The sequence below is a fragment of the Rhizoctonia solani genome, chromosome 4 (assembly GCF_016906535.1).
Source record: "Rhizoctonia solani chromosome 4, complete sequence".
Lineage (NCBI taxonomy): Eukaryota > Fungi > Basidiomycota > Agaricomycetes > Cantharellales > Ceratobasidiaceae > Rhizoctonia > Rhizoctonia solani.
This window is the reverse complement of record NC_057373.1, coordinates 3,573,591-3,584,577: the sequence shown is the minus strand read 5'-3', so window position 1 is coordinate 3,584,577 and position 10,987 is coordinate 3,573,591. Positions and strand designations below refer to the sequence as shown.

Below are 10,987 nucleotides of genomic sequence, written 5' to 3'. Positions count from 1 at the left end.
GGCCTCTGTGGGTGTACTTCTAAGAAAGTAGAATCCATGAATACCAAGGCGCCTGTAGACAAAAAAATTTACAATTAATAGGGCTCCAGAAAGCGACACTCTAGTGTGAGGCCTTCTTCTAACCTTCATTATTTTGGGTTGAATTACCAATGTTTCAAGTTATCGTTACTATATCTTCTTGAGCTGGCTTTTCGGCGATAAGTGGAATTATATCCTACAAGATTCTAAGGTCAGCCGTTAACATGCCTTGTTAGCCTTTTTAACGCTTGCCTTTGGTATGAAATACTCTTTTTTGCTCTTTAACCAATTATGTGGTCCGGGGCAAGCTATGCATTTAACCTTAGGCAAGCCAGGTGGTTCACACCCGTGCACTGGAGTTTATTATATCATCCCAAAGCCAAGCTCCGCATTCAGAAGCGGAGTTCTTTTTTACATATGATATGCGCTGGTACTTGTCATTCTTCCTTATATTGTAATTTTTACATGACTGGTCATCGCACACAGGCAGCAGATGGCTCAGTTATTACATAAGTGCCGCGCAATTTATACCACTGTTCAGTCTGGTAACCGTTGCAAGGGCGATAAACGAGATTGATAGTACACGAATAAAATTATTGTGTATCCCCACAACATACAATGTTGGCCCACGTATTCCAAATGCCTAAACTCGGCCCCATTTGAAGTCCACAACTACTCCACCTCCATATGGTCGTAAGTCATACTGCTTCTGCCACCAAGCAAGGTTTTCCTGTCCCTTGTCTGGGCTGACCGAAGCCAAAGTCCGGGCCGGCGCTGTTTCGGTAGGAGTAGCTGTAGGGATCGCAGTCGCAGTAGGCGTATGCTTGGGTTTAGGAACTTCCAACGGCGCGCGTACAGGCTGTTTGATCTTGCTGTCCGGTTTAGCTTTAGGTGTAGGATCGCTCTTTTGTTCGGCAGAACGAGACGAAAAATAAGAGCTCAGTGCGTTCCATTTCGTGCGCCACGACGTCGGGGTTGTAGTGGCCGAGGTCGGAGATACGGTAGGAGTGGAAGACCCATCGATTTGCTCCGAGCTGGTGGTTTGGTGGGATGTGGTTGTATTCTTCGTCTGGTCTGATTCCTCTTGCTCGACCAGCCAGTCCCAAAGCCCTTGCTTCACAAATACCAATACGCTAGCTCGTTGTTCCCACCTTGTCGTATTAAACGGTTCGAATATATTTTGAGGAGAGCACCAACATCGTTTAGGTCTTTCAAGCCGAGCAGAATACGTCACTCGCGGAGTAAGGGCAGCATCGGATGATGTAGGCGCTGGCTGGGATGCATTGAGAAGAGATTGCAGATCGATCGTAGGCCGAGAAGTCGTGAGTGATGGGTATATGCTCTCGAGTGCGTAGGAGGGAATGTCAAGCGGTGTGGGAGCCCAGTAACAGGAAGAAGTGAAGAGTGCAACGAGGAGAACTATACAGTACAAACTGCCAGCTCATCAGTACGTGTCTACCTCGTAAAATTGCCATCATACCATGGTCTAGCATGCAACGTGAGAGAAAATACGAGCACCAGGAGGAAAAAAGGAGGCGCGGTTGGGAACGGGAGCAACAGGAGAGGCAAGTACCATCGTGTGCACCACATCACGGTGGCTGGTCACGTGAAGGCTCAAGGGTCCAATCAGGATGACCGGGATAAATTGGAGCTGGTAGGCGCCGGGAGGATACACGTGACTGGCCTCCTCATCATGTCGACCGACGCCCGCTCGCGGCTGGGCACGGCGACGTCTGCGCTCCTTGCGCCATTCTCGAGCGAGGATGGCTCCCAGGCATCCAACCGTATACTCTCAGGATGTTAGTTGGGGTATATTATATATTTATTTAATGCTGACTTTTTATGTGTGTATGTGCAGTGGCCCCCTCTATGATGACTCCAAGACGGATGGCAGCGGCAGCGAGTGCGGCAGCCACCGGATCAATCGAAAATCCGCCTTCTTCAGTATTAGACTTCGCGACTATTGGTCGAGTTCCACTGCGTATTTCCCTAGGCCGCCGCTCGACTGCACGAGACTTGTCTATTAGGGAAGCAACAGATGCCCTGTTGCTCGAACCTATTCCCGATACTCCAGCTACTGAGACCGAGAGCTCAGTAAGTTTTATGCGAGGGTTTTCTGCGACGGTGAATAGTGTGGACGCAAGCCGGTCTCGGAGACGCAAGGCCAGAAATGTAGACCTCCCCCACTTGGGCTTGAGGAGCAAGGCCCTTGCCGCTCGGGGTATGCTTACGGAAGGCGATCCAGAAGAGTCTCCTGCTGCGAAGAAGTCGGGCCGACACAGGCACTCTCTGTCTTCATCAGTCAAACTCACACCCGAAGAGCTCGCACGCCAGAAACGTGAGATTATCCAGGACAGAGAGAATATCCATGTCCGCAGAGTGAGTCGATTGCTGTCTGATCATAGATACTGTGTCATCCTGAACTCTATAACTCAGAGCCTCATCAATAACGAAATCGCCGAAATCACAGCTAAAATTGCGGCTCTCGACGTCATTCGCAATAATCTCGAACAAGACCTCTTGCGTCTCCACGAAAACGAGCTCGAACTCGAAGAAGAGTGTACGACCTGATCCCAACTTGTGTCGTTTGTGTGCTTACATTTTACGTAGTGTCGGCCGTCCAAGAGCTACAATACCTTGAAGGCTCAGCAACACCCTCAGACGTCGGTACTTCACGTAGACGTAAAGGTACGCCAAAAGTTTGTCTCGCAATACATACAATTGCCGAAGATCATGCTCCTGCCGCTCCACGCCTGTCAGGCCATGCAAGTTTCATTTCACACATTATTTCCATTTTAATCCATATTCAAATCTAATTTATCTAACTTCCGCTAGGTCCCGCCTTTTTGCCTTCGGAGCATGATGATCTCCCTCCGAATATTGCGTTTATGACCCTGACGACTAGTGGCCCTATCGCTGCTCTCGATTTTACCGAGCCCTATGGCCTGCTCGTCACTGCATCCTATTTCCCTCAGGCGCCCACCCAATCGAGCACCACCTTCCCCTTTACATCGTCCGCAACATCCCAGTCATCGACACATGTGACCCCCTCGGATCCCGACCCTCGAATGTGGGATCTGTGCGCGGGAACCCCGATCGGGAGATTACGGGGAGCAGGAGTTGTGCGGGCGTTGCAGGTCCAGGGACAAGCTTGCGTTACAGGCGGTGCGGACGGTGTCGTACGAGTATGGGACTTGAGTAAAGTACCCGACGATGATGACCCTGCTGGTTCTTTCGTGGGCAATGGCAAGAATGCCAAGTCACGGGAGGAAGAAGACTTTGTGCACCTGGAGCGGGAGAGTACGAGCGAAGGGAGTGGTGAGGGACCAGATACTGGATGTATTAAAGTACTCGAAGGCCATTCCAAGGCCGTTACTTCGTTGTATTTCGAGGATGCTTGCATGGTGAGCTGGCTTGACTCGTTTGTTCATATTTTGATCTCTATCCAAACCTTATTTCCCGAGTTTGTGCGAATGAATTGTTGACTGGGTTCTTATTACCAGGTCACGGGCGCCGCCGACAAAACAATCAGGCAGTGGGATGTGACCACTGGCCAATGCGTACTTACGATGGATCTCCTTTGGGCCATGTCTCATCCCGGTGACTCCTCCGAATATGTTGATCAGCCGTGAGTAGTTGGTTATTTCACCGTGCATCTAATCTCCTGCTCATGTGCTTCCTTGGTTCCGACAGATACGACTTCTCTGCGAATTTCCCCGAAGGCGAGGATAGGTTTGTGGGTGGACTGCAGTTCTGGGGATATGCACTCGTGAGTGGCAGCGCAGACGGTGCGGTCCGAATGTGGGACAGTGAGTCTTTTGCCCTCTCTACCTCTGCATATACTGAACATCCATAACACCTTCTCTCCGACGTAAACCCGGTAACCCCAGTGCGTACCGGCCAATCGCACCGAACACTTCTAGGCCACACGGCACCTATCACCGCTATCCAATTTGACGAAATTCATGTTGTGTCCTCTGCTCGAGACGGTACCGTCCGCTTGTGGGACCTCCGCTCCGGGGGCCGTACTGTGGAGCTCCTCCGATTCGGCTCGTCTCGTCTCGCGGCCCAGAACGAATTTGGCCTGAGTGCCGGCTTGAGTGAGTACTCTTCTCATGTTGGAAGGGGCTCGAGTACAAGTTTGGCAGCGATGGGCGGGACAGCGTCCCCCGTTGTCGGAGGCGGAATAGGAGATGTTCAGTTTGATTCGAGGAAGATTGTTGCTGCTTCGGATAACGGCGTCGAGGTGGGTTCTTGTTATCATCATACCTTGACCATTTGATATGACGTCTCCTTGGATAGATATTCAACCGTATTAGCCAGCAGTACACCACGCTCACGGTCAACGGCCACTATGGTGCTATCGAACGGCTGCGGTACATTGATCGTTACCTCGTTTCTGGAGGGAGAGATGCGACAGTCAAAATCTGGGCGTTATAGATGGGGCTGTTTATGAAACTAACATTTGAGCAAGATGAAAGGATAAAAATATACGTTTACATATGCTATAGGTCACATGCTACCCCCATTGTCCCCCCATTCAATGTGTTTCTTATGACATGGCAATGATATGTGGTTTTGGATATATAACTTTGGATAGAAGCGAACCTGTTTTATCCGAGCTGTGTCCAGGTTAGAACATGACAATTGTGCCGCCGACCTAATGTAATGCTGGAACTTCAAGCGCCAGACGGTGGCAACATATCTGGGACCGGCTTACCTAACATCTGCCCGATGTCATCGGACAGCCACACATTCTTAGCCACTCACCACGTTTCTTGTGGTCAACTTGATTCTGACCCCAAGGTCATTTGCTCAACCATACTCTCCGCCACTCCAAATGAAGAGCTTTTCCGACGAACCTTGGAAGGGGGAATCCAAGATTATATTGGGAATTGACTTGGGAACAACGCATAGCGCCGTGTCGTTTGCTTATTTGTATCAAGGTGAGTTGAATTTATTTGCTTTGGGCGTGTAGAGCATGATTTATGGTCGATCCGTGGCAGGGGATCGCCAGGTTGTTCGAAGAGTGACCAAGTGGCCCGGTCAGGAAGCGCACAAGGATCATAGCAAGATACCAACCCTCGTTTACTACGACAAGGATAACGAGGCAAGTTGATCATATTTCTGTTCATTTTGGCTTGGATTGACCATTATCTATAGCCACAATGCTTTGGCGCCGAGGCCGTTACGCTAGAGAAACGAGACCAAGCTGAAGAGGAAGGATGGTCGTTGGCCAAATACTTCAAGTTGCATTTACATCCCCAATCAATGAGGTCGCAAGACAGGTTGACCCTCTACCGTAGGTATATTTAGCTCTATCACCCCATACTCCCACTTACATTGTCCATAGCACTTCCCTTTGGCGTCTCCCTCTCCAAAGTGTACACCGACTTTCTCGGCTACCTCCTCCGCCACACCCGTACCTTTTTCGAAGAACACATCATCGATGGCCCTCAAATATGGAAAACATGCGCTTCGAACATTTTGATCGTGATGGCACATCCAAACGGCTGGGCAACCCGCGAACAAAACTTTATGAGGCAGGCCCTAATGGATGTTGGGCCCGAGTACAAGAACTACCAGGTTACCTTCGTGACCGAAGGAGAAGCCAGCGTGCATTTTTGCATGTTCAATAGCAATATGGAATCAGCGCTCGAGGTGAGTTGTATCCAGGCGGACAAGGGCGGGTTGCTGATGTGTTTGTTTGTAGCCACATACAGATTTGATTGTGTGTGATGCTGGTGGGTCGACGGTGGATACTACAGCATACGTAGTAGAGAGCACATCCCCGATGCTGGAATTGCGAGAGAGGAAAGCCTCTGCTTGTAAGCTCCGAATATCCGTCACAGGAATGCTGAAAATAATACGGCATATAGGTATACAAGCGGGAGGGGTATTCGTTGATATCGAGTGCGAGAAATACCTGACCAAACTATTATCCGTTGCACACCTTGACGAAGAGGACATACGTGAATACTTGGGAAATGGATTGCGGGACTTTGAAGCGGGAGCTAAACAAGAATTCGGCTCCGCTGATGGTGCGCATTACATCAATTTCAATGACTCGAGGTTCTCAAAGGAAACGATTGGGATTAAGAGAGGTCGAATGTCTTTGAAAGGGTGAGCTATTAGTCCTTTCACTCGAGAACGCGCGCTTATAGTATTTAAGCTCGATTATTGAGACCTTTTTTGAGGGAGTGGTTTCAAGCACAATCACAAGTCTCAAACAGCAGATGCAAGGACTCTCTCCCAAGGTTTGGTGCCATCCCTCCAGAATACTCTAACTCTAATCTTTGGCGGCAGCATCTTCTTCTAGTTGGCGGGTTTGGAGAAAGCAAGTACCTCCGGCGTCGACTTAACCAAGAATTCTCAAAGGACGGGTGTCGGGTTGCGATCGTAGATGATTCGACGTAAGTTCATGTCTCATCCAAATTCCGTTGTTGCTATAATACCCACCGGATCATAGGTCCAAAGCCGCCGCAGACGGCTCGGTCATTTGGGCAGCCAAACTCTCAGTCGTAGGTCGAGTTACGCGAACATCGTATGGCACAACTGTCCGAACGCGATACGATCCTCTCAACCCTGACCATTTGGGACGAAAGTTCTCACGAGGAAATGGGGGGTATCAGGGAGTTACAGGAAAGTGGAGTGAGATTGTTGCCGAGGTACGCCTGTTTTTTTTTTCCTTTTGATTTAACTGCCTCTCATGAATTGCTAGGGCGTAACGCTGAGCGCACAAGAATCCGCCCGAAGGAAATTTCTCAAGTCTTATAAGCCTGGAAGAAGCTCCTATTCGGACTTGGAAAAATATACAGATGAGATCTGGGTATATTATGGACAACCGGGAACGAACCCAGGGTGGATCGAAGATAAAGACGGTAACCCCAAATTTTATTTCCTCTCTGTTCACCCACTAACACGTTATCTAGGAAACATTAATCCGGGCTTCGAAAACTCTGCACAGTCGAAGCCAATCTTGCTGGGATGCGAGACGCACTTATTCGCAAGGTAGGTGCAGATGGGACATACGAAGTCCTTGAATTTTGGTTAGCAATTCAAGCCGGCGGGACCGAGCTTTGCGCGAGAATAGAATGGATTGAGAATGTGCGTATTTTTGCCCCTTGTATTAGGTTCGAATGCTTACATATGGGTTACTTTGGATTTTTAGGGGGTACAGAAGAGCGGGCCTGTAACGATTATGCCAGAGCCTGTGGATCCTCTACCTAGTGGAGGAAACATGACTGGTTGAGCTATGTTTCAGAGCCTTGTTATTGGAGTCGTAGGCATGGATGTTTTGAATGTAAAATAGTATGTACTTATATAAATGAATTACCTTCTCGGGACACGCTTCAAGGCTTTATATGACCTGCTGTTGCTTGGCGACTTCCGTGTTAGCCACTACCAACGATTGTCTACTGTGTGCCTTTCATGGAATAACCACACAATAATTGTATCTTGGTAATCAATGATATTTCTCAGCAGGCTCTCAGCAGGGAAACATGATCGTTTATGAACATGAGTCAATAACTATTTGTGCCAGGATACTATCGAAAGAAGTACAAATTTCCAAAGTCACATGACATGTACTGTATCCTCAAAGTTGTACAGAGAGCTACAAGCAGTAATCTTGCCCCCACTAAACTCTTGCTTTGGCGAATTTCACATTAGTATCAATGTTATGTTATTTAATGAGCATTGGTTATTTCAACCATTGTTTGGGGCTCACCTTCCGTCCCTAGGGTATGCTAGATGGAGGCCAATGCTCCCGGGCGGACTGCAAAACATATCTCCGCTGTTACAGACGCTAACCACATTCTGGGCTCCAGTACTCCCCGCACGCGGACTTAGATTGACGGACGACGAGTTAATAGGCCACGATGCGGTGCGCTGACTCCTAAGCGGGTCACCAAACACAAGGATGGCGATAAACTTTGATTTGATGGTATGATCAAGTTTCGTATGTGGAAAATATCCAGATAATACTACAGGATAAATGCTGATACGTACTACGTACAACCATTGCACCTTTGGAGTATCTACTCGGGATAAACTTTTGGTTGCGACGACGGGCTGATTGATCGGCAAGGTATTTGGCTGTCGTACTTGCACCAGCTCGCACGGTTTTTACGTACTCTGCCACGGTATTATACAGGAATTGGGTAGCTTGTGGCTCTATTGACAAATTAATCAGGTCGCCGCATACATGGAGCGCATAAGGCAACTTACCCAGGAATTTCGGGCGCAAGAGATTCGGCGGGCGGTGTGCCAACTATTCCTAAATCTCTCTCGCCGGTTCCAGCAACGTGAACGAGCTGGACTTGGGAGCAGGATTGATGGATCACATGTTCTGTTGGAGCGCTCAATCCAACAGTCGCAAGAATGAGGAAAGTTCATAATTTGTAGTCAAATAGGTGAGAATTTATGGCGGATGGAAGGCGCATACAAGGAGGGAATTTAAAAGCACGATTGAGCTTTGGAGATGAAGGTAGTAGGTACCCTGTGGTATTAGTGTTGCGATATGGTCCACCTGAGTATTTAGGATATTCATGTACCAATATGAACACCTATCCGATCACGTTAGACCATGGGGTGTGCCATGGGTACGCGGCCTCGCAGAGTAGGTACCACTAGCTTGGCCGTACTACCATAAATTAATTCCAATTGAAAGCTTAGATCCCGGCTGGATCATATGCTGTGCGATCAAACAGAGGGCTTGTGATCCACTTCTTATTCAAAAGAGCTGCTTTCACCTAATTTTATTTGTCTGGTTATCTAGGCACCTCAAGGAGGTAGCGACCTTCGCCGCTCGGATCATGAATTAGCCTAGGTTTCAGCCATGGAGTGGCTGCCTCAAGCTCTTAACGGACTACATTGTTCTGGCCGAGGATAACTATTGCAGCGATATCTATAAGACTATACCGTCATGGTATGCCCCATTCAACATATAATACACGATCCCGTAACCAATGGGTCTGCCATCAGTCAAGCCCTAGCCGAGACGAGATCGGTTGTATCATTGATGCAGTACGGCTTTGCGAATGTTGTATTCTTACACGATAAATACATGTATCCAAATAATCCTCCGGAGAATTAAGAAATTACCGACTTCATAATAGCGTTTGGATGTTTTGCGTCTCCGCAGGCTTCGTCGCAAAACAGAGACTTAGCCGAAAGCGCATGCGGCGAGTCAGGTGACTACCGCTTCATGCCGTGTCGACCTGCCTCCGACCTCCTCCACCGTCCGGTCTCGTACACACCGAGTGTCGTGGCACGCCTTTGCGTGTCGTTTTTGTCTCACCCACCATCCCGTAAGGTCATGAGAGCTGGTTTGAGCCACTCACTCACGAGCCAGACTCGGGGTCGGGCGCTTTCGGTACACCCTCGCTGCTTCGCAGTCGCGGGGGTTCCCCCAACCTTCACCAGTCTGGGTCCCATGGCTGACGCGGAAGAGCAGGTAGAGAATAAGTTTGAACTTTGTTCATACCTCTGTTAAGGAACTCTGAATAAATCATATTGACCGGAGCTTTTTATTACACCCGAGTACAATTGTTTCGATAACAAGGCCTTCATCACAGTTCAAATGATAAATTTCACTAGGCCCTTGGGGGCTCGTAGGAAAATCGTCCTTCCCCAGCAGTATGCTCTCAGCTGGAAACTTCTCAACGCTTCCCCATAAGCATAAAAAGATCTGTCTGGCTCCATAGAATTCAGACCAAGATACAGACCCTCCCTCGGTCAATTAGTGGGACGGAACAGGCCCCAGAAACATGTGGGAAGTCCCTCCGTCTGTAAAATGAGGATTCAATTCAGTTCTTCCTTTTTTGGTAACGTAAAGTAAAAAATTACTAGTAAACGGGGGAGGGACTTTCCTAGAGCTACTGGGGGCCTGACGGAACAGTGACGGAACTAAGCAATTGTATTGTGGCGTATGAGCTGTCAAATACCGCACTTCCCTGAGCTTCGCCGGGACTCTGACCGCTTGTCAGCACCCCGAGATACCTTCTCACACCATCTGCATTCAGCGGAAGATATTAAACCAGCGCCGTTGGGTATCATTGCCTCGAGGCTTTTCCGGATTGTTTTTACAGAAACAGCTCTCACTCTATATTTACCCCTGATTGACATACTCAATACTCTCATCGTCATTTTTACACGGTTGCGAATGTTCAACTCAATTGTGTGGATGATTGGGGGACGGCGATGCCTGGTACCGGACTACAGTTGGTATGTAGCAGTACGGCGGACGAAGCCCTGAGATGCAGGTTAAAAATTTCACAGGACCATCGCACGGTTATACTCCATTAGGATTAGTAGCTCTTGCAGGACAATGTATGCGTGTTTGCTAGACCCGAATAAAATCACATCACTTAAAGCCGCATACAATCACGACACAATATATGCTTGCGATTTCGACATGTCTCTTTTTTTTTTCTTTTATTTTTGCTATCGTTTTATTGTAGGCTGGCTGGGTGGGAGAAAAATAAAGAAAGCGGCGACCGTATGATATGTCTGGCCCCCCATATTCGGTCAGTCAACTTATACATATGAACTACCACCCAATTTCTCCTCACGTGACAGACTTGGTGGGTTGAGGGCTTGGCCTCACCCTCTCCCGCCGCTCTACCCACCCTTCCCCTATCCCTCCTACCCTTTCACAGAGCCCTACTCTTTGGCCGCTGTGCGGCCCCACCTTCTTCGACACCTACCGGTTCTCGGACGTGCCGAAAGGCTGACTCAGCCACTTCAAGATACTTGAAGATACGGACTGGGCCCCTACAGCTTTTGGCTCTCGGGCGGACTGGAATCGTGATTTTGACATTTTACATGTAGCCCCACGGTGTTTGCCTCGTTCGCATGTCCGTGTAATAAATTGAATGTCGTGACGACTTGATTGTCAATAATCAAACGTGCCCAGAGCCAGGACGAGAGTACTTTGAACATGTTAAACTATACATACGTGAGTGTG

General features: G+C 48.6%; 3 protein-coding genes across 3 annotated transcripts; 2 read left to right on the top strand and 1 right to left on the bottom strand.

The window, feature by feature from the left end:
* Positions 1 to 661: 661 nt before the first annotated feature.
* RhiXN_01199 (uncharacterized protein) lies at positions 662 to 1,594 on the bottom strand (the record flags this gene model as incomplete). The annotated part of the gene is made up of 3 exons (XM_043321018.1): positions 662 to 1,437; positions 1,499 to 1,504; positions 1,537 to 1,594. 3 exons carry the CDS (start codon positions 1,592 to 1,594, stop codon positions 662 to 664), a joined length of 840 nt encoding a protein of 279 aa, XP_043180030.1.
* Positions 1,595 to 1,711: 117 nt separating this feature from the next.
* Positions 1,712 to 4,458, top strand: RhiXN_01198 (Trp-Asp repeats containing protein; the record flags this gene model as incomplete). Its single annotated transcript, XM_043321017.1, has 9 exons — positions 1,712 to 1,817; positions 1,877 to 2,397; positions 2,455 to 2,578; positions 2,629 to 2,706; positions 2,854 to 3,422; positions 3,522 to 3,646; positions 3,712 to 3,827; positions 3,909 to 4,264; positions 4,321 to 4,458. 9 exons carry the CDS (start codon positions 1,712 to 1,714, stop codon positions 4,456 to 4,458), a joined length of 2,133 nt encoding a protein of 710 aa, XP_043180029.1.
* A 400-nt stretch (positions 4,459 to 4,858) lies between these two features.
* RhiXN_01197 (uncharacterized protein) lies at positions 4,859 to 7,270 on the top strand (the record flags this gene model as incomplete). The annotated part of the gene is made up of 12 exons (XM_043321016.1): positions 4,859 to 4,964; positions 5,025 to 5,104; positions 5,182 to 5,320; positions 5,372 to 5,679; positions 5,732 to 5,846; positions 5,898 to 6,141; positions 6,191 to 6,275; positions 6,325 to 6,431; positions 6,488 to 6,686; positions 6,740 to 6,899; positions 6,986 to 7,125; positions 7,190 to 7,270. The coding sequence occupies 12 exons, from the start codon at positions 4,859 to 4,861 to the stop codon at positions 7,268 to 7,270; spliced, it is 1,764 nt and encodes a 587-aa protein (XP_043180028.1).
* Between the last annotated feature and the right edge of the window lie 3,717 nt (positions 7,271 to 10,987).